Genomic DNA, 23,795 nt, shown 5'->3' on the forward strand with positions numbered 1-23,795 from the left:
CCTGAGCAGGAGACTCCCGTTAGTTCCCTACAGAAAGCATCACCTCTCCTCTTCTCCATCAGGCAACCTGTAACAGACACCAAAACACCAGCCCTGAGCTTCCTCCCTCCTCTGATCTCCACAGGCCAGTCTCTAATTTCAGGCTGGAGGGCTGTGCAGTCAGGGAGCTCCTTACGATACACGATGTCCTCTCTTCTTTCTGAACAGCTGCTGCGCATCCACGGCTGCATTCCAGCCACGTGTGCTACCCGGCTCTCGGCCGCTCCAGGCAGGGGAAGAAACCAGACCTGCACATCTCACACTCTGTGCATGAGTGTGCGGTCACTGGAGAATAGTCTCTGAACGTTTTCCCTTTTGAGCAAGGACTTCTTTGTAGCCTTCCTCCATTCGTAACTCCTTCTTCCGTCCTGGGCTTTGATCCCCACCCTCTGATGAGCTCACAGCAAAGCCCTCCTCGCCAGGCTGGCAACTCCCATCACCAGCAATTCTTCTCCTCTCCGAGTAAGGCGAATTCCATCAGTCGTCCTCTTGTCCCCTCCAAATGTCGTGAACGAAGCAGCTAAATACTTGCCGGAGAAACCAGCTGTGCAGCCAGGCCCTGCCTCAGCCCCATCCACAGCCCTCCCCCGGATCAGAAGGACTGAGGACACCGCTCCGTGTGCTGCTCATCCCTGCCTCAGGGCAAGTGAGCAGCAACACCTGAACCTGAAGGCACCAGAGCCCACACAGGAGACGGGCTGCGTTTGTTACGTGTGAGTACAACTGCTTCCTCTTCCCCTCATTCTTCAATTCTGCTAATCCACATGCACCTCACTGCTGCTCACCGCACCCAGCAGTAAGTACACTTCAGTCAGACCTTTACAACCGGACTTGAAAGACAGACACTGGATATGTGAATTCATATCCTTCTTAAAAAAAAACAAACAAAAACCCAAACCCCAATCCACAAACCAAGAAACAAACAAAAGAAAAAAAATTACACACTTCAAATTGATTTTTTTTAATGAAATCTAGTTTTATGTCCTCACCAATAAGGCATAATGACGACCCACTGTCATCAGCAGTCAGACAGCTACACCATTTCTCTACCCTAGTTTTGCACGCTTCAGGTATCTAATTTACACAGTTTGTATAATTATAGTCTAACAGGACATGCATCACAGATGAACGTCACGTTCTCTCAGCATAAAGCTTCCTTTCTCCTGCAACTTTGTGATGCAAATAAGACTCCTTGTGACCTCCAAGAAGAGATCCAGTACAATCTCCAAAGCAAAGAGACTGCAAAGTCTCCCCCTTTCACTCTGAAAACAGACTCGAGGCCTGTTTGGACTGAGCCAGTTTCCTGGGAGAGGAGTCCCCGTCTCACCCCCTGCTCAGCAGCCTACCTTCACGGTTGGAAAGCCTTGCTGTGTCCTGTCCTTCACGGAGCCTCGGCTGCCTTCGGTCAGATAACGAGCCCTGTGCTGGGTTTCTGGCTGTACCACTATCTTCAGCTCCTTCCCCTCGCTCTTAGTCGGATACTGACCACACAACATTGGGGTCTTCTTCCCTCCAGCTCCTTTCTGGTTCTCTGATGCTCTGGGAAGTCAAAGCAGACCATTAAAGAGACGTTAAAAGCAGCTCCCCGATTGAAAAAAAAAACAAAAAACCACTAAATCACAGAAAAGCTAAAAAGATAAAGAGCGTATATTAACGGATGGAAGTTTTGTAGTCAAGGGCAAACTTTGGGATTCTCTTTCGGACAGGAGACCTGCAGGATGAAGAGGAACGGCACTTCCCTGCCTCCTCCATCCAGTGCAGAGGAACTGCTTTTCAGAGAGTGAACATAAAGGAAGGGAAAAGCAATTAGCATTAAACTCTGTTGACATACGGAAGAAGGCTCAAAGCCTGCTTTTCCATAGTATGTGATACAGCCTGATTTTGTCTGAATAAGCTGTTTCACTTCTGTAACAAATATACATATGTGCACACACACACCGAATGGAGTCAAGGTTAAATGACACTTCTTGCAATAGGAAAACAGCCTCATGCCTGTCTCCGCCTGAACTTGCATATCCATGCAAACCCAACTACTAATTTCCGTCAAAACAGATCGATGAATTTATATTAAAACCAATTTAGCTGTTGTAAGAAGCTCCGACATAATTGCACCCATTTTAAATCTGCAGTGGATGCAAAAAGCCTGCTTCTTTCCAGGGGCGTACCTTAAGATGGACTGTATCCCGCGTTCAGTTCCATAATTAAAACCTGAATGAAGAAGCCCTCCAAAGTATAACAACGTCATCGGTTCTGTGTCCACTTTGAAGTGCAGCGGAAAATACTTCTTGATCTTATACAGAGCAGGTTTGTATAATGAACCTGAACCGAGATCTAATAATCTCATTTAACACTGCCAAATGTACACATGCCATGGCAAACTGCAGAGGCAGAAAGAGGGCTCAACGAATCGATGCAAATGTGATATTCTTTTTTTTTTTCACTACCAAAAAGTAGTTTCTAACAGTTAATGCTTCTAAAGAAAGCAGTTTAAAATAACGAGTGTGATTGCTTTAAAAAGCAAATCCTGTTTTAACGTGCAACGCACAGGAAGTAATTTATCCAGGGGTTTTGTTTCTCAGGGAGAAGGGTGAAAGAAACACTTTTTCTTCAAATTTTTACTGGTAGTTTTGCCTCTGCGTGCGTTTACACTGAGCTGAAGGCTGGGGAAACCCCTAGCACTCTCTTCCCAATTACATGACTTACACTAATGAACGTTAGCAGCACCTTTCCTAAAACCCCTCCTGTGCCAGGACTAGCTCGGGTGCCCGCTGGCTCCCCTGGCCCCTGCCCAGCTCTTCTGCAGAACCCTCCTCTGCCCCGACTCTGACACATCCTGAACCCCCAAAAGCCCCCTTTGTCAGGCTCTTCTTTCTCCTAAGCCTTCCAAAACCTCTTGATACGCCTAAGAAATGGTTACACTACAGGCGCTGCTGAAGTTTGTGCTTTGCATCCCTCGCCGTGGGCTGCCCGGGGAGCCTCCACCCACCCAGCTCAGCCCGGAGGGGTGCCCAGCACCGCTCTGAGCACCCCCGAGTGCCCCAGCCCACTCGTCTTCGACCCTGCAGCAGCAGAGAGGCAGGATCTAGATCAAAATATTAGTATAAAACACCTGCGAGAGGGCTGTCTTTAGAATCATAGAATCATTCAGGTTGGAAAAGACCTCGGAGATCGTCCAGTTCGACTGTCAACCCAACACCACTAAGTCATGTCCTCAAGTGCCACATCTACACATTTTTTGAGCCTCCAGGGATGGTGACTCCACCGCTGCCCTGGGCAGCCTGTGCCAATGCTTCACTGCTCTTTCAGCAAAGAAATTCTTCCCAACATCCAATCTAAACCTCCCTTGGAGCGACTCAAGCCCATTTCCTCTTGTGCTATCACTTCTTACTTGGCTGAACAGACTGACCCCACCTCGCGACACCCTCCTGCCAGGGAGCTGCAGAGAGTGAGAAGGTCTCTCCTCAGCCTCTTCTCCAGACTTAACAACTCCAGTTCCCTCGGCTGCTCCTCATCACGCTTGTTCTCCAGACCCTTCACCACCTCCCATGCCCTTCTCTTGGCACACTCCAGCACCTCAAAGCAGTATTTTGCCTCTGGACCCGCTCCAGCCCCTCAGTGTCCTTCCTGTCGTGAGGGGCCTAAAACTGACTGAACACAGGATTTGGGTCCCTGCCCTGGTCCTGCTGGCCGCACTATTCCTGATCCAGGCTGGGATGTTCTTGCCGTCTTGGCCACCCGGGCACCCTGCCGGCTCACCTTCAGCCAGCTGTCCTCCAGTCCCCCCAGGTCCTTTCCCACCAGGCACTTTCCGGCTGCTCCTCCCCAAGCCTGCAGCGCTGCCGGGGGTTCGTGTGACCCAAGGGCAGGACTTGACGCTTGGCCTGACTGAACCTCACGTAATTTGCCTCAGCCCATGGATCCAGCCTGGCCAGATCCCTCAGCAGAGCCACCCTGCCCTCCAGCAGACCAACACTCCTGCAGACTTCCGGAGCGTGCGCTCAATGCCCCCATCCAGCTCATTGGATTTAACTCCGTTCACCACCAAGGAGTTTCTGCCAAGGAGTCCTGGGTTACTCTGCCACAGCCTGGTGGGACAGGCTGCTTAAAAAAATGAAAACGCTACGTTAAAACACACTTTTAGGAAAACAAAAGGGACAAAATTCTTCTTCAGTGCACCATACAGAAAACCTGTAACACTAAGTAAACCATAACCGCCTCCGCTACGTTGTTCACTTCTGCACAGGTTAAGCAAAAACGGTAATCAAACTCAAGCTTTCTCTATCCCATCTGTCAGGACATTACTCCAATGGACTAGTAATTAAAAGGAATACATTACTCACGTCCAGTGAGTATCTTCTGTGTCTCGCTCAGGCCTCTAAAGCACCCAGCTCTCACTCCCAGAGGCGAGGGGCAGCCAAGGGATCCCTGCCCTGACCTCATCATGCCTGAGAGCTGCTCCCTCACCTAATTTGGGAGACAGAGGCACCACCGTGCTTTGAAGGGGAGCGCAGGAGGCAGCCATCAGAATGAAAACTCACTTTTAGTACTCAAAATGTGAAGTTTTGGCAGTGATGTTAATGTTTTGGCCTCTCCGATGCAACTGTCTTCCTAAGAGTACTTTACTTTCGGAATCCAAGGTACTTTAATTGTCAATATTTTACACATTGTCATATTTATGCAAAGAGACGCTGCCTAACGACTACTTTGAAAGTCCTCCCTCTAGAAACCTGAAGTAATCATTACTTTCAATCAGATTAGCTGAACTTGAAAGCAATTGTAAAGCATTCACCAGAAGTCCTCGAATTAGGAGGATACAGCATATACACATCCTTCTAATTCACTTTATTTATGATGCTCATATTCATGCACATACAAACAGTAAATATTTCCTACGGACACTTATTTCTTAGCTTAACTGTTACAGCATCTCCTCAAAGCTCTCGGCTAAAAAATAAATCTGAGTGGCAAAACCCACAAATGCACTAAACCAGGTTTCCCAAGTTAAGGTTCGCCTGGTCCTGCCCCAGCGTCAGGGCTGCTGCAGCAAAGCCCCGACAGTGAAAGCGAGAGCGTCAGAAATCTGAGACTCTTTGCCCTAAATCACCACCAATTCAGTCGCTTCTAAAAAGGCTTTTACAAACTCCCGAGTTTCCACGGGAATATATTCTTTCTTCTTCCTAGCTTTTAAAGACAACTGCCTAGGAGTCTCTTTTGAGGTAAACGCTATTTGCACTCCACAAATTAGCAAGGGTGCTTTCCCGGCTCTTTTCTTAAAGCCAAAAGTAAATGAACTCCCTTGGCCGCACTCCAGCAGGCTGGAAAGCCTGAAAAAAAAAGTCACTACCGTGCCCTAGATTTGTACTGCTAAATCTCTCTCTTCCAACTGCAAAATGAAGTTTTCTAGTCTCTTGGCCATTTCTCATCCCAGAGCTTTTATTTAAAAGGACAGTTCTGTTGCGTAAGAGTCTTGCAGCAGTTCAATCCAGCCTGTGTTCCACAGGAGGAAAAACCCCACTGCTTATCTGCGTTCACAGAGTACTGCTGACAGCACCGAGGAACGCTCACCGGTCAGCCCCCAATATTTTAGGGCACTTTACGGTCTTGTGACGTTTTAGCTTGAGATCATAAATCTTGGTCCAGTATTTACCAAATCTCCCCTTTCTGTCCAGAGCCCGCACTTGGAGCCACGCTGGCCCTGCCTTCCGACAAAGTTTCTTCCCTTTTGAAGGGAAAGCCTGACCTCGACCTCCTCCGTGCTCAGAGCAGGCACTTTCCTAGTCCCACGCAGCTGCTTTACAGAGGCTCACGTGCTTCTCTGGCTCTACCACATTCTAATTTTTTACTTTACTATTGGGTTCAGGTGGTGAGAATCAGAGATGCCGGACAAGCGCAGCCCTGCCTAGAGCGACTGCGGTGTGGAGGGTGATCAAAATGCTGAGGCTCAAGGAGGCAGGAGCGGGCAGCGGAGCCGGGGCTCCGGGTCCCGCTCAGCTCCTCCTGGCACCACACATGGGCCGGCACACTCGGGAGAGTTTCTCAGAATCGGTTTCTCACAGGGAAATTTTAAGTATGGAACTGCAGTGACCCTGGGAATACAGACTCCAGGCTCAAATTCCCGTTGGAATATGAGAAGTTCATCGTCTTTCCCATCAGTCAGATTTTAATATTCACCAGTACCATGATGAACATTAGAACGCACTGCAAGCACACACAGAAAAGTAAAACCAAACAAAATACACTCCCTTCCCCAAAACAGAAGAAAAAAGGCAAAACAAAAAAAAAGGCAAATCTATCCACTTGATCACCTTAAAAGTACCGAAGAAGCCACAAGTTTAAAAACAAAATAGAAAGATGTATCGACACACTATTGTAAACTGATGGACTTTTTCCTCTTTAAGCAACTACTGAAATGCGTTTAGTGAACAGTGTGAAGTGGGAGAGATGAGAGACCACCACCCAGGCGTGCCCACGTAGAGACACACGCATGCACACAACCCAGAAGCACAGAGAGAAACAGGATTAGAGATTTATTTCTGAAAAAAATCAAATACAGAAGTGAATTCACAAGAAAAAACAAACTCTGGTTCACCACATCATCTTAACATTTTATAAAAATGTAAAGCATCTGTTAATGTAAGCGATGAGAAATCCTAACAGGCCATTAAATTCTACTCTCATCACTCTCTCTATTTGAGAGAGAGAGAGAGACAAACAAAGGCAGGCAAAGTGTACAGACTGAAATCCTCACACAAAATCCTGCAAAAAACATTAAGATTTAGGGTGCGCCTGGTCCACTTCTGCCTTTCTTTTCAAATACAATGCTGTTTTCATTGCCATTTTATAAATGGAACTGTGCAATCTTTTAGGAATTTCACTTAAACAAGAATACAGATGAGCTCATCAGCGCTGCGTCCAACTGTCGCAGGGAAGTTTAGCTTTATCTTCTAAATCAAGATCACCAAGCCTAATGAGAACTTCTCATGGGCTAGGACGCGAGAGGGAACAGCAGAGAGGGAAGGGATTTACGTGAGAACCTGAGCAGAACATCTGGATGGGGCACGGGGGGAGTTTTATTAGCCTGGTTTTACATATGGCGATAAAACTTTTTTTTTAAAAAAAAAAAAAAAAAAAGCAGATACCAACCCATTTCCTGCTTTTGAGTTGCCTTTGCTGTCCGTGCTGAGCTGAGAAAGGACATAGTGAGGCGCTTTGGCACTGTCGGCATCAAATATATCCATGTTGGACTCTTCGCAATCTCGGCGTTTGATCCCTGGCCTCTGCTTTGGGTTGCGTTTGCGCGATTTACGTGGCACCTCAGTGTTATCATTGTAGGAACTGGTACTCATGTTACTGAAGTTGGAGGGTGAATCCTCCATCCACATACTGCAGCTCTGTTCTGACTCCAACGCACAGCCCTCATCCTGGCAGGACATCCGACTGTTGTCCAGCAAGTCCTCAGGCGGCGGCGAGATGTACAGGACTGTGTGTCTCTTCGGCGTTGACGGCGGCTGCTGGGCTGCGTTACTGGTTAACTGCTTGTCACTTACCCCTCGGGTACTTACCCCCACGGCTGAGGAGCAGCTCTCCACTTGCATAGCCTTGCTGTCGGTGACTGAGGTAGAGTAAATGGTAGGACTGGAAGAGGTGGTAAAGGAGCTGCAAGCACCGCCCATGGAGGAAGAGGAAGGAGCTGAAGAAGCATCTGCGGTGTATAATTCACAAGTAAATACAAGATACACGGTTCGGTGTGCGCTGGCTATAGCAGTCCCATTGAAATCAAGTGATTTACGAACCGATTTCGTTCCCCCAAGGAATGTTTGGAATTTGGTCAAGTTTTAGAATGGAGATGCTTAAAGCGACACGGCCTAGCCGGTACGGGACTTTGGAAAAGTCCAAAGAAGACTTGGTGCGATCCTCTGCAATCGGCTTTTTTTTTTTTTTTTAAAACTTAATGTTAATTCGTAAAAACGGCTGCAAGTAAACAGAGCTTTCATTGCCTCAGCTGGACTAATTATTTGAGGAGAAGCCATTTCATCTAAAATAATGGAAGCCCCAATGCGAAATGCTTATAATCCACATTCGATGCCAATTAAACCATTTATTGTTGGAAATTTTTTATTTTTGAAAAAAGGCGGGACTGTGCTTAGCCACAAAATATTAAAATAAGTTTCTAACCTATGAAGCAGAGAACTACAGGTCATTTTTAATGCAGACACTCCCTGCTTCAGAGGCAAATCCTGGAATAAAAATATGAGAAAATAAATGAGAAAAAGAGCTGCTGATTATTCCATCATAAATGAGAAATAAAATATAAAATCAACTGAGTCGGTAGGCAAAATGGAACTGGTATCAGTCACTAGGACAGAGCTCTTCGTTTCGAAGGTTCAAACTGGGGATGAAACGCCTGCACCGGTGACGTGCTGACCCACGGAGACGTGAAATCTCTGCAGTTTGGCTCTCGCAGGCACCGATACCCATTTCTCCCAGGCTTCATGAGCCGGGTCCCCGACGCCTACGGAGACAGCGTGGGGCAGCCCTGGGAGGGTCGGCGTTAAGCCGGGCTTTTTGGTCCACGTGGCTGTGAGTGCTCCGGAGGGCACCCAGCTCAGGCCGTTTTGGGACCGTGAGAGGGCGGTGAAATGATTCAAACAAAACCCTGAAGCTTTCTGGAGAGCAACATCATCGTTTCCACTGAAGAATTTGAACGGACAAACGTTTCGGAGGAAGCAGTAGGGACAAACAGAGGCCTTTATTTATTTCTTTAAATCAGCCTTAGCTCACTGAGGAATAACTAGCTGGATTTTAGATTCCGATTTAAGCCCCCTGGGAGGAAGATGCTATTTTCTGTATTTCTGCACTGACGACCACACCTTACACAATAAACCAGAGGCACAGAAATCACCGAATTTTGGAAACAAATTGTACATAACATATATCCAGCCCCAATTACACAGTATGCTTGTTCAGCTAGCTACTGGTGTCGTGGAGGTAACACCTATTAGCAAGATCACAGCGCTCTCCTTTTGGTTGCTTGGGATGTTTTCTTAAAATCCCAAATATTGCATTGCTCTCTCAAGTGCACAAGGTAGTGCTAGAGACAGTTGCACTATTTTATACAGTTTAATCTATTTTAAAGTAACATAATAAAGTTAAGTCCAGTCATGATATATTTATATATTTAACAAGCAGCAAAACTTAGGAAACCATCCCCTAAGTCAGCCTACTTGTGATTACCAGGTGGTAATGGACTGATGGTGAAGAATTTTTAAACCGCTCCTGTTCCTTAGAGCTTTTCTGCAAGAAAATGAATTTAAAAGGAAACCCTACACTACTTCAGATTTTAAAATTCAGTGGCCATTACCGTTTATGGATCAAACTATTCTGCTTTTATCTTCATAGGAAGTCCCTTCCCCGAACGTCCCAGTGAACCAGGAGCAGATGAATGATACCAGTTCCATTTTCCAGTTTGTTCTTTGGCAAATACAGTGGCTGAAATTGGAGAATTCAGTCACTTTGAACTGCATTCCAATTTAAAGGCAAATTTATCCTTTCTATATCATGCATTAACGCAATGCTTCTTTCAAAAAACATTTATAGGATTGGCAAGAACTATTAAATCTAGATATTCATTTCAGTGACAATATTTAGGAGCTGATTTGCAGCCACTTTGAGTTGAGAGAGATCGTCGCTATTCGGGTTGTTCCCTTTGTTCCGTTAACACAGAATTAGTTTCCACCCGTGGGTTATACACTCAAACAGGACGAAACAGAGAAGGGGCAGTCAGCAAACTTAATCCATGGAGCGGGGAGCAGTAATGGTGCAGGTGGGGATTGCTGGAGAGCAGCACTTCCCCCACTTCAAATGAATTCTTCTTGTAACGGCCGAGTGTCACGCGTGGGACAAGGCAGCATATGCGCGCCCCGTGTCCGCCTGGGCACGGCAAAGGCTCCGACAAGTAACGAGTTATGCACATCGAACCGGGCAGCAGGGCTCTAGAGCTGGAAGACCTTTCCTCCAACAGATTAGAATCAAGGATTCGTATTTTTGCAGCAAGTGCTGGGAATGTTTTAGAAAGGTCCTTTAAAAGACCTAGAAGACGAGGTGACAGTCGGCACCCGGGGCTGCACTGGAACAGGTGTGCCTGTGACACCCATCCTACCCTGGGATCAAACGGCTCAATGCATATCCTGTCCAGAAATGCAACAATTGTCCTTTTCCCTCACCTTCCTAGGAAGAAAAAATTAAAAATAAATCACTAAACAAAATACTTTTCAGCACAAAGCCGAAAGAGCTGGCAATGCTATCGTTATTTTAGGGTGCAGCATTATTGCTGTCCAAAGCAATTTCTCCTTCAGATTTTTTATCTAGAAGTTAAAAAAGCACGTATGTGTCTGAACACGTGTGTTATTTTCTCTATATATTTAAAAAGTGAAGAGATACCATCCATTATAAATCGGTTATACTCTCCTCCATTTACCAAAGACACCCCTGTACAACAATGAGATTAGGTTATGGAAACAGTATCAAGCTAAATGGTAACGGTCAGAAAATTTCTCTCTTTAGCCTTAGATATTCTCAGACAAACGCCGTTACCACCCAGAAACACACAAGTGTTTTTTTAAAACATGCACGGGCCAGCGTCTTCTCTCTGCTAATAATTAAAAATACGCAAGGAAGTACGACAAACGTTACGGTCAATGAAATAAACTGGCTATATGAGAACAATCAAATACACATATAAATCTATTTTGGAGGACAAACTAGTAATTGCTTTACGCAGACACTAAGAAACATGGTAAAATTTATGATTATGTCTGCAGGCCTTTAGCCAACTCGTATCTTCCCTTGAATTAGTAAAGAAATAAATGGAGTCAAGCAAATAAGAATTCACAAAGTCACTATAGCGAATAAACTCCTGTATGTTTTACACGGCTCCCATTTGGGTTTTTCAATTTATTCTGAAGCCAGTGACAACACACGTGGATCTGATACTCAAAGGAGACCTCTTGGTTGAGTATGCTGCATTTCAAGGAAAAATAGATGTTTATTCTGAAGTTGTCAGTAACTCAAACTCGACTGGTACTGCTGGAAAAGGCGAGAACGTTTTGCATTTCCTCTGAGGGATGAAGTTCTCCCCAACATGCAGATAACAAACAAGACAGAACGGGTGGCCGTGGGGTGCTGGTCCTTCGAGTCAGAGCGCAAACATACACACGCCTTTCCCAGTTTGAGCATTTCTTTTATTTGAGGTTACTTTCTTTAGACACATATTAATGGGAATTGTTACAAGGTGGCTCTTTCATTTGCAATTTAACAGTGCTTGCAACAACAAATAGAGAGTTTAAATGAGGATGCACATTTGGAAATATAAGACTGAAGATATTTTAACACAGCCTCAAAATAAAAATTGCTTTCAGAGCAACAACAGTGAAGAGCAGCCAAGTGCATGTTGTGGCAAGTATGCAGCCGCACTATTATAAACGAAACGTGCACCAGCATCACAAGGTGGTTACTTTTTCCTTTTTCTTAATAAAAAAATCAGAGAGGAAAAGAAAACTACTTCCACGTTAGAGCAACTTTGATCACTGTTGAAACTAAACCTCCTGAATCTATTCATTTCCGTGACTGTAACACGTAAGGTAGTCGAAATAAGTAATTCAGAATTTGCTGCCTGTCCTGCGAGCTTTTTCTCTCCAAGAGAAGCAGAACGGTATCAAACAGTTCAGCGTAAGGAAGCCCTGGTTCCCTTTTGGCCATCGTAATTTACACATCAGTAACGGGCAGTTGGGAGGCAGAAAATAACCAAGAACTACAAACTAAGCGGTTAGTGCTGGAGTCCAGAACGCAAACAAAGAGATAACCAGTTACTCCGCACTACGCCCGGGAAGGCTAAATTTCAGAAGCTGTTACTGGTACCAGCCATTTGTACATTGGCTTTGCAGAAAGTCTAAAAAGGTGCCTGGGGCTGCCCAAGGCGTCCCTCGCTCTCAGGCAGGCAACGGAGTTACCGTCACAGCCCAGAGACCCAACCACTGAGGCTCTTCCCGCAAACAAAACGCGGCCAAGAAGCAGGTGCTGGATAAAGGGACGCAACACGCCCGCGGCACAACGGCATGTTGCTAAAAATCACGTGTAACATCAGGGAACACAGAGCAAAAGAGCATCCCCGTGAGCAAATCGGTGCAGTCTTTTTCCTGGCAGTAACACAAAGCATCGCACAAAGGAAATTCGTAACCTCCTGAGTTAGCAAATAAGGCAATGGCATATATTCCTATACACTATTATCTTGGGAAGCCAAACAAGGCATTCAGCCTCTAAAAAAAATAAATAAAAAGGTCTGAAAGGCAGGAGAAATTTAAAAAAAAAAAAATCACTACTTGGCATTGAGGGAGGTGTCTTCAGATAACACATGGAGTCAATCCTGAAATCCTTGCTCGTTCTTTCCAAAGAGATTCTTAAATACAACAAGGATTGCCCAGTCCTCAAAAAGAAACAGGTAGCCTCCTGATGACTTTTAATTTTTATTACTATTAATTTTTTTATTATTAATTGCAGCGGGAGTGCCAAGCAAGTCAGTTCCCAGATGCAAATCTTAAGATTTCAAACAGAAAGAAACTGGGAGATATTTTGGGGTTTACAAGTTTTGAGCCCCTGTGCACGGCCAGTCGGGACACGTAAAAAGCTGCTGAAGAACTTGCCTTTTTCTCAGAGCCCAGCCTGCATCCCACACCGTCCGCTGTGCGAAGTTTAGAAAACATTCCAGTGTCAAAAATGAAAACTGCCCAGGCAGGGTGAGGTTTAGGTGGTGTGTAAGCTTAACATACGGAGTATACGCGTTTATTAAATTTGTTAATTGATCGAACATAGTGTGCTCTCAATACAACTTTCGTATGTTAATTAGTTTACCTGAACCACTGGGTACAGAAGAGCAATTTCAGAACAAACCCAGACGGATATTACGTGCAAAATTTCCAGCGTCAACCCTTGTGTTGCCAAAGGTTTTTAAAGGTAAAACCCAGAACTTACAAAGTGGCTGCAAACCTGCTTTCAACACCTCACATGCCAAACTTGGGTTTCTGCTTTTCTTCTTCTTGTATTACTGACGTAATGTCAAAAACTTTTCCAAAAAGTTTAGTTTCAAATCAGTATCAATCCACTATTTAGAAATAAAACAAAATTTTAAAAAATATTGGAAAAAAAGGAAAAAAAATAAAAAAAGAAAGAAAGAAAAGAGACTTATGAAGAAGTCTGAAAACAAGACCGACCTATACCCTGGGTGAGATTGGATGGGTTAAGTGTCTCTGGCACTATTTGTCTTCACTATTGACAGACACTGTCACACAACCCACCACTCGATGCCTGTCTCTGAATGGCGAAGCTAGAATGCAAGTTAAGTGTATTAATAGAGAAAAAAACTAGCATCCCAGCAAATATAATAAAGCAATCCAATTCACCAGTTATTAAAAACACTCAGATTCAAGATAGGTAGGTTAATTTAATTTACATTAAGCCCAACAGCGTAAATTCCCCTTACATCCACATGCTGAACCAAGCAATGTATTTATTATACTTTGGGTAAATACATCAATCGATCTGTTGCCGTTATAAATGACATCTGGTATTAAATCCACACTCAAGTTGAGTAGAACCTCTATGAGTGGCTCACACACCCCAACTCCTCCCCACGCGGAGCCGTAACCAGCTGCCAACAAGCAAGTCAGAACGCTCGGACCCTGAGCTGCGACCTTCAAGCTCTACCTGTTGTCTCCTTAGCTCGCTTCCCTAAAAGACAGACGGGACGATGATGACGAAGGACACTTCCATTTAAGATTCTAAGAACTAAAGACCTCCTCTTCGCCGTCACAACCTCTTCCAGGCCGCTACTGCAAGGAGGTGCCCAAACAGCGGCACCAGGAGGCTGCTCTCCTCATGCCCTTCGCCAGCTTGGGTTTCCGTTCTTCATCAGGAACGGGGAATTCTCTCGTTGCAATGCAATTCTCAGGCCTTTCTGATATAAGAATAGGAGACACTTAATGCAAGAATTGGCCACGAATGAACTGTCAGAATGACAAAAGAGCCTGGGTACAACGGAGCAGGTCTGGAAAATGGGGTTTGCTGACTAGGTGAGATTTAGGCAGACTGAAAACCAACTTAGTCCAAAAAAAAGAGATGATGCAGGGTACACCTCTGTGCTGAAGGAAGCTCTGCTCCACGCAGAGGAGCCGGTGCGCACTCATCGCAGGTACAACCCTGCACAACTACAATGTCTTAACGGAATTTGCAGGGAACACGTCGAAAAAGTTTCCATAAAACAGAAACTGTAAGAAAAATCTTTTCCTTTGGCGACGACTTCTCCCCAGCAGACAGCACCAGGAAGATGCATTTCTAAGGAGCGTTAGGATCTGGTTTAGATCAATTCTTTAAGAAAGAAGCATTTGACACACAACCGAAACAAGCAGACAGAAATCCCTGGAAGACATCCTCCTGGGAAATTACAGGAAGGCATTTCCAACTGGGAGGGCGGTGGGAAGAGGAAGGGAAAAGCCTACAAAGAAATTGAAGTTTTTACAGGCATTGGAGACCAACTACAAAGAAGAAATTTTTTGTCTGATAATTTGTTTACAGCATGTAATTATAAGCCCAAGATAATAGAAATAGCTGACATCCCCTTTGAAATCTCTGGTAATTATTTCTGTATTAACAGGAAAAACTGACTAATGACACCAGGAAGGATGATAAATTGACAAAATATTTTCATTAAAAATAAAAATTAAGAAGTCTGACCCTGGCTACTCAGGAAAAAAAAAAAAAGAAAGAAAGAAACCCATACCTCTATTTTGAGGCTTTATTTGAATCTTTAGTTTGAGAATGACGAACTAGCCTTATGGTGACAGTAGGAAACATGACCCACATCCCCATTAGCACCCGCTCTCTACCCCACAGATGATGCAAGTATTTTTATCCATTTCACTATGGCAGCAGTTGACAAGCAAAGCCTTATTTTCATAATTAAAATGACCAAAGATGCTTATGGCAAGGATTTCAATAAGAACTCTGATCAAAGAAAAACCAATTACATCTGTTTGGGAGAAGTAGTTTGTCCTTTTAATTAAAAAGGAGCACAGAATTGCCATGACCACAAAAAGGTAAAGCTTCATCGTTTACCAAGTATGTTCCCAGGATACAACCACAGATGTTTGGGAGCCAGAAAAATTCGACACATCCCATACCAATTGTATCCAAAGAGGAAGAAAGCAAAGAAAAGATCAGAAAATACATTTCAGGGGTGTAAAATCCTTTCACCCTGCTGCCACAGGAAGAGCACTGCTCTTTTTGTGGAGAACTGAATTTGAGATAAGACCTGGAAGCTGTCAGAATGGAAACGATGCGGGAAATACCGCAAAAAGATACGGAAACATTTCCATTTGCCTCTGTGGGAAATGCAGAGCCGCTTAAGAGCTCGTCACCAAGCTGAAGAAGCTCGTTCCAAGATCTACTCTGGAAAGAAGGAATGGCTGAGAAGCAGAGAAGCCAGTTTCTGTCACAGTTTTCCTTCCTGGGGTTCAGAATGTTTGAGCATTCCTGTTACTGCAGACAGAAGATGACAAAGCAACAGCAGCTTAGAGTATGTGGTCAAATACAGTCCTGAATCATCCCCAAGAGATGAGGAAAAGTGTTGACCTACCAACTAGGAAGCACCTTCGACAAAGGGCGGCGTGAATTTTAACCGTTCTTTCAACGGGTCTTGATCACCACAAAAAAACTGCTCGACCTTGAAGAACTGACTGAAAAGACTCGAGCATCCCTGCTTGCAACTGGAGCTTAAAACCATTGTGTAGAAGGCACTATTAAAGCTTCAGGCACATTTATTTCATGTAAGAAATCTCCAGGCACTGCTTACAATGACATTTCTCAGCATGACACCCTCACGCATTTCAGGAGTCTAGAAGATGATTCATATTTAATGTGTTTATGGTACCGCACCAGGCAAAATCCTCCTCTTCCTGTCCCCTGAACAAAGACACTTGGAATTCAAATAGCAAGAAGAGAGAACAGTTTTGAGCTGTAAAACCAGAGCCTTTACCTCCCTTCTGCTTTCCAGAAGAATAACACAACTAGAAGCCTGAGACAGCAGCTTAGGCTGTGAACATCGCAGCTCAGAATCCCAGAGTCCTATTAAATCGTACTCGCCTGTTTGATATTCAGAGAGTGGGTAATACCTCTTTTTGTCTGGATTAATGAATACGAGATACACATTTATTAACAAATTAATGAAAATCCAATCGGCAACACTCCATTTTAATACTCTTAAAACGGTTCTGTAAAATCACAAAACAAATTTCCAACTGGAAGAACTAGAAGTCTGCCCCTGCAAGATCATCGCTGCTACAAACAGCCCGTCCTGCTCCTCCAAAAAAAGAAGAAAACGCTCAGAGAAGTTAACTGCAGCAATATATGTTTTTCACCTATAATGTGATTTATATTGTTCAAAACCCCACAGCAAACTGACTGACAGAAAAGCCTCAGGTAAGCTGAATTTCGTCAGATAGGACCTTCCTTTGCGTTTTGGGAAGCAGAGAACAAACTGCGTTAACTAGTGCAGGCGCAGCAAAAAGCTTTCACGGCTTTGGATTGTTCCCTGTAACGTAATCCTCTCACTATCAAAAGTAATCATATCTGCGATTGACTTCCACGGAGAGTGCCAGCAGCATTTCAAATTAGCCCTTCCTTCTCGAAACAAGGGTGAAGGAGATTACCTACCACGCTAGGGACACTGAACTATCCTCTCCCTTCCGTTTCCCAAAAAAACGAGCGTTCAGAGCAAGTAAAAGCTGACCAAAAAATGTTAAAAAAAAGAAGAGAGACTTACACAAAAGGGAAAGATTCCAGATACAGGATCACCAGGTGCCCAAAGCCATCTTTCCTCCCCATCCTATCAACAGCGTCAGCTCCTCCAACATGTGCCTACAGTCTGCTATTAAGGAGCTGATATAGTCTATATATTCATTCTATATATTCTATATTCATTCTATATATTCATTTATGATGATATATATTCATTTATGATATACGATTTATATATGATATATATCCATTTATGATATATTCTATATATTCATTTATATTCTAAAGAATATAAATGTAAAATACATATTTATGTTTTCCTGTACGAGCATATAGACATGCACAAAGCCCAGGCTCTTTTTCCTCTTATTTTCCTGTTCAGAGATCAGAGCCCAGTCAGACGTACCACTACATGAAGCAGGGTGACAGGGCTTGAAAATGTGGTAGCAACTTCTAAAAACTGCAGCAACCCAAAAAAACCCTAACATTAAAATGTGATACACCCTTTTATCTAGAACCACGGTATAGCTAACGGCAAGGACGCAGTCAAAACATTTGTGTCCTGTTCTCCTGAGAAAGCGGAGAGAGCTGGGTGCAATAAAAAAAAGACACAGCTAACCTCAATGAAAAGCAAAAGCGCTCCCGGTACTCTGGAAGTCAACCGGGGACAGCGGAGAACGCTCCTGCTCCAGGGCAGCCGTGTGCTGCGGGGACTCGCGCCGGCCCTGGGTTCTAGACGGTTTACAGAGGGATCCTGACCTGCCGTGCGCTGCAGGGACCTGCGGGAGGGCGGATGACGACTATAAACAATCCCCACTTACAACTGCTGCAGACACCCACGTTCCTTCCTCCGTGCCCAAGAGTTTGCCCCCGCTTTAAAGAGAAGAAAGTCTGGCCTCGTGCTTACCAGAAATACCCAGCCAGCTCTCTACCCTTGGGGTAGAATATATATTACCTATTTTTCTATATATACATATCTCGTCTCCCAACACCAGAGGGAGGAGCAGGGACTGTTCTTCTCAGCTTTCCGCTCTGTGTCTGTAGTTTTGGAACACAGCCCACAGACACCTGTTGCAGGTGAACATTTCTCCAAGATGCTGGAGGTGGTGCAGTGGGGAAAAAGAACAAAAAACAAAACCATAAAACCCCACAATGATGTTGCACTAAAACTATCTACCTATCCTTGCTTGGCCAAAGTGCAAACAAAGATAGTTTTTCCTCTGTTGGGGGTTTTTGTCTGGTTTTTTGGGTAGGCTCCAGCCTGAAGCAGGTCCTCAAGCACAAGTGGCAAAAGCTCCTCCTTCGGCAGCAGCAGCAGCTTAAAGTCTTGGTGAAACTACGCGACCTCCGACACTGACATCTGTTCTTAAGGGAACGTGTAGGTCTCCTTTCAGTGTTAACAAAAAAAAAAATCTCAACACCATTTTTAAGTTTTTAATTCAAGGGAATTGGGCTGCAGTTTACCCCAAACAGAGCTGACCCACTCGTAGGCTTTTTTCGGAGGAACCGGACTGGCTGTTAGCAGACACTAAACACCTGGAGGCAACAGACATTTAGTTTCATTCAAGTTTTTAAGTCTTTTCTGTTAGATACAGAATTAATCAGCAGTTCATGTCTATCTGTGGATTTAGAGTGTAACAGGGTTTGTGGGGCTGGGGTTTTTTTTGACATACATGTTTCTACAGGATTTGGTTGCAGCTACGTCTTTGAACCAAACCGATCGTTAAGTATCTTGATTTTAACAATACATGCCCAAATCATTTCTTGAATAAGGGATAGGAAAATACCAAATCCTTTCAATAGAATCAATAAAACCATCAAATTCTTTCAGTGACCGAAGTTCCACTGTGCACAGTTAAATCCACAGGTTCTCTCAGAAGAGCTCTGGCAAAACATGAATGGTGAGCAGTGCTGTAAAGTTTCTCTGACAAGTCTACAATCGCTTCAGTTTCTGACCAGGATTCCTGTACCATGCAAACCTCACACAAACATTTAATGCATATGAACTCAGAGAGAGCAGAAAAGAGTAACGCAGCTATCTGAATCCTCACCTTCAATATATACTTTTTTCTCAAGCACCAATTTAAGGCCAATTAGGGGGGTGGAACATGACCTTTTGAGAAATATGGGGATCAAATTATGCAAAAATAAAACCTTATCCAATGAAGAAAGATGTATCTATCATGAGCATAACATTTTTTTCCTCATTATAGATGTTTTCTAATATATACAAGTTACAAGAATTCCAGATGCAAGTCAGCGCTAAGGCTAACCTCAAATCTGAACTTTGCCCTTAAATCCTCACGTTTTTTACATTCAATGAAGACCAATGACAGTCTTTAGCCTGAAGTCTAAAACATGACTGGGAGTAAGATTAAGACGAAGATAAAACGGTCATGCCTTGTTTTTATACGCTGTCAATTAGAAAATAACTAATGGAAACTTAACACTTTATAGAAGTGCCATCCTGACATATATTCTCACATATTCAGAATTTTGTGATGCATTACAACAGAGAGCTATGTGTGAATGGGATTTAAATACTAAGCTTCCTCAGGCCTCTTAAAGGAAAACATGACCTTTCCTCCTCCTGACAGTTTGGTGAAAGCTTCATGGCCCAAAACATAATCTCCCGTGCCATTTTTTCACCATTGCTAGGATTTGCTGGTTTACTGTCGGTCTACGTTCTGCCTTAGTTCCAATTTGGTACTTATTACCCTGGAAGGCAGAGTGCATTCTAGGAGGTTACAGGCCTGTGCTGCCTAATAACGGGATAATAAAACAGGGAGCTTGTTTCTTGTGAATATATATATATGAAATACAGCAACCATTAACATAGAACGCCTGATAATCGAGACCATCCAGTTTAGCTGAATTTATGTTACCTGAATTCTCCTAGAATGAACTCTGTTACTTCTCCACAAGCTCTTTTTTGACAATCAAAACTTTGCCAGCACTGTTCATGTTGGCCAGGACGTTATGAACGTCAAAGCGAGCGAATAAAGGAGAATGCTTACCAGCAGCAACTACAGCTGGAGGCGGCGAACCTGCCTCACCACCGCTTGTTTGGCTCATGGATGCTACAGATGTTTCTCTGGAAGGTGGTAACTGCAGCTCCTTTGGGAGAAGGTCATAGACAGATTCTGTCCAAAAAAAAAAAAAAAATCATTTAATGCATATTTAGAACCACAGAATCATTTAGGTTGGAAAAGAGCTTTAAGATCACCGAGTCGAACCGTTAGGCCGGCGCTTCCAGGCCCACCGCTGACCGTGTCCCTGAGCACCACATCCAGCCGGTTTCTAAATCCCTCCAGGCACGGGGACTCCGCCGCTGCCCTGGGCAGCCTGTGCCAGGGCTTGACAACCCTCTTGGTGAAGACATTTTTCCCAAGCTCCAACCTAAACCTCCCTTGGCGAACCTGAGGCCATTTTCTCTTGTCCCCACGTTCAACCTGCTTCTCCGCGCTTGTAGACAGCTCAAAGCAAGTCTCCGTCTACAGTCAAGATGGGTTCTTCGAAGCTCAGTCGCCCGATGACCAAGCGTAGCGCTGAGTTATTCCGAGCTAAAAAACAACTCCTCAGGCAGGAGCACACGGCTGCGAACGCGCCTCCTCCAGGGGAGACACCAAAGACACGTCACTGCAAACGCCCAGTTTGGAGATCTAAAGATGAATCGACAGCTCTACAGCACAAAACTTTAAGAAACTCCTTTATACGTATTATTTAGGTGCCTGAGATAGATAAGAAAAACACTTTTAAAGTTCTTTTTCCCCTGTGAAGCAACAGTTATCCTCAGGTGATCCTAAAGTAAAATTTATTCGTGCAGCATTCTTCTGTAAAAATAAGAAAACCCACAGGGTTGTAAATTAAAATGTTTTACCTGCGTTATGCCCAGTAAAAGCTGAAACACACTCAGGACAAATGCAGAGGTATATACACACCCAGAAATATGTAACTGCTGGTTATGCTGCAAATCAGAGCAGTTACCGTACCGGCTAAGAGTGTAAAAACTCCTACATAAAAAAGAGACCAAGAAAACTTTAAGGCTCTTTATATTTACTTGTCTGCGATGCACAAATCACAAGCAACTGCCAAGAATGGCAGGAGCTGGGTGAGGTGCAAGGGAGTCATCTCCGTCGACTTCTCAACTGCTGCAGGGTTTTTTATTTTTATTTTTTTTAGTAACATCCAGTTTCCAGAGAAGTAGCTTTTTGGTATCATGACAAATAAACGGAACATTTTCAATTTCCTTCTTTCTTTCTTTAAGCTGATAACCAGAGGTTGCAACCCAAAAAGATCTTAAAAGGTACAAAACACAAAGGGAAAAGACCTATTTGTTCTTATTCTTGCTTCTGTTTGACTATGAGTAACAGCTGCATTAGACCTTCCCTCAATTCCCTTTTTAAAATTAACTTTTTCCTCAGCTATTAAGGCTGGGTTTCTCACTAAAACACCATAAAACTGGCTTTCAACGTAACATAAACGAAACCAGTTTAAAACTGGTTATGTAAAGACACTGTTACAATGACGCTTCTCATTTTATACTGGGTTTGCTTTTCCCAAAAAACGTCAGTTCCTCCTTGCGACAACGTGTTACACTTTATTAAGCAGGAGTATTGTGTTCTTTGTGTGGGGGGGAGCACTTGAGTAGTTTAAACATGCTCTAAATTTTAGCCTTTATTAAGAAGGGTGAATCACGTCTTTCTTTTTTTTCTTTTACAATTTATACTTAAGTCGCATGTGCGTACAGACTTGACTCCAACTGAAAAATTAAAAGCCAAATTAAATTGCATTTAAAACTCTTCCTAGCCAAATACCACCCCCTTACGCCTGCCGTGCCAGCGAGGGGGAAGAAAGGGGGCTATCACGGCACAGCTCTCTTCTAGGATTGGAAGGGAGTGCAGAAAGGATAAGGAAAAAAAAAACAACATTGACTAAATCAAAAAGAAGTTACAGCGGTATTTGAACAAGAATGTCTGAGGAAGGTGAAGGAAGTGCTCCTTTTTTTTTTTCCTCAATTGTATTGAATATCCTGCTGCCAGCAAGTGCTAAACCCGTGGGAAAGAGATGCCACAGGTACGGCTTTGGGGCACTCGATCCGTCGTTACTTTCTCTGCCTTGGGTAAAAAGTAATGCAAAACGTCCTCCTGGTCCTGAGGAGGTGAATGAAATAAAATCGGAAACCCTCGAGCAGGCAGAAGTTGACAAAACGTCTCAAGAGTTGTGCTAATTTAGTGGGAGCCTTTTCTCCTCCTGGAGAAAAAAAAAAAAAAAAAGGAAATAACAGAGGTTGCAACCAAGACTGAATCTGGGCACATTGGGTCAGTTTGTTCAGTATCTGCAGGTACTGAAATCACTGCAGTTAAAAACAAAATAAAATGTCAAAATCCACCAGTCGAGTTCCGGCTGGGGCACCCACCGCAGAGGAGCAGAGGCTGTGCCTTGCCAGCCCTGCTAAAAGCAGCATTTAAGACTCCGTGCAGTTGTAGTCCCGGCTTTGACGACAGCAAAAACGCTTATTTCCAAGTTGAACAGCTCCTGTAAGCTTGGCCACTGGCACAGCTATCAGTCCATCAAAAACTCCTCCCCAAAAAATGTGGCGTTTGGAAACCACAAAATGCGTGGGGATCTATTTTCTGCACAACTAGAAACTCTCTTCAAGGTGAGTGTAAGAATGAAAGGTTCAGATTTTGTCCCAACAATGAAAAGCAAAAGGCAAAATCCAGCTATGGCGTGAGGGGGTACTTCTCTGCAAAATATCCCCGTGCCCCTAAATAAGTGTATGTTTAGTGACGGGCCCCAAAAAGAGGCAGCAGAACACAGCATATATGAGTGTTTGTGTGTGTGCATTTAAGGGGAAAAACCTGTGTATGCTTATATACACACATCGTCATTTCTTTCTCCTCTCTCAAGAAATCCTCTTTGAGGAGAGAGTTGCTCATCATCATAACTCTGTCACGATGCGTAAGGTATTTGGCATCGATTACAAAGCCTTATTTCCAAAAATGAAATTAGGTAAGAATGAGCTTTGCTCCTTGGGTTGGTTGTTAGGTTTGGGGCTTTTTTGTTGTTTAAAATATTTATTTTTAACTTTCAAACATGACGAAGCTTCTGTCAAGTTTGCTGCTTTAAAAGATACGCTCGGATCCAAAACTCCCACAGCATATATTTTCCCAGAGAACGCATAATTTTAGCAGTAATCCACAACAAGCACCACTATAACCTCTGAGAATAATTCTTACAATATGATAAAGGGAGGGAAAAAGCTAAATTAGAATTGAAGGACATTTCCAAAGATCACAAAACCAGCAAGAACAAATCCTTAATTTCATGCTTCATCGATAAAAGACCAAATGAGGTCTAAACCACTACACCCAGTTTTACGGCAACACATGTGGGTACCACACCTGCTGCTGAAGATGTGCTCTACACTCAGAAAAGAAGCTGGCGTTGGCCCTGATGGCTGTAAATACGAGAGGAGGGAAGGGAATGCTGTGCGGGAAGTCACTGTGGGGTGCAGGCAAGAATCATGGACTGTCATAGGTTGGAAGGGACCTCAGAGCTCATCTAACCCAAGCCCTGCCATGGGCAGGGACGCCTCTCAACCAGCCCAGGCACCCGGGCCTTAAACCCCTCAAGGCAGGGGCAGCCACAGCCTCTCTGGGCAATTTATTCCAGAGTCTGGCCACCCTCGCACTGAAGAATTTCTTCCTAAGGTCCAATCTAAACCTATTCTCCTTCAACTGAAATCCATTTCCCCTTGTCCTGTCGCTGGACACTCTTGTCAAAAGTCCCTCCCCAGCCCTCCTGTAAGTTCCCTTCAGGCACTGCAGGCAGTGACAAGGTCTCCCCGGAGTCTTCTCTTCTCCTGAACAGTCTCCCCTTCCACCATGGCTGCGGTGGAAGAGGAG

General features: G+C 44.1%; 1 protein-coding gene across 1 annotated transcript in view; it reads right to left on the reverse strand.

Moving 5' to 3' along the window:
- NFAT5 (nuclear factor of activated T-cells 5, tonicity-responsive) overlaps window positions 1-20,022 on the reverse strand; it is a 38,463-nt gene extending 18,441 nt beyond the window's left edge. Inside the window, exons 1-3 of the mRNA XM_009879324.1 lie at window positions 19,902-20,022; window positions 7,183-7,741; window positions 1,386-1,578 (exon numbers count right to left, since the gene is read on the reverse strand). Coding sequence (XP_009877626.1) covers window positions 1,386-1,578; window positions 7,183-7,741; window positions 19,902-19,959 — 810 coding nt within the window. The 5' untranslated portion in view covers window positions 19,960-20,022. The remainder of the gene's footprint in view (window positions 1-1,385; window positions 1,579-7,182; window positions 7,742-19,901) is intronic.
- Between the last annotated feature and the right edge of the window lie 3,773 nt (window positions 20,023-23,795).

The sequence above is a fragment of the Apaloderma vittatum genome, unplaced genomic scaffold (genome assembly GCF_000703405.1).
Source record: "Apaloderma vittatum isolate BGI_N311 unplaced genomic scaffold, ASM70340v1 scaffold10012, whole genome shotgun sequence".
NCBI lineage: Eukaryota > Metazoa > Chordata > Aves > Trogoniformes > Trogonidae > Apaloderma > Apaloderma vittatum.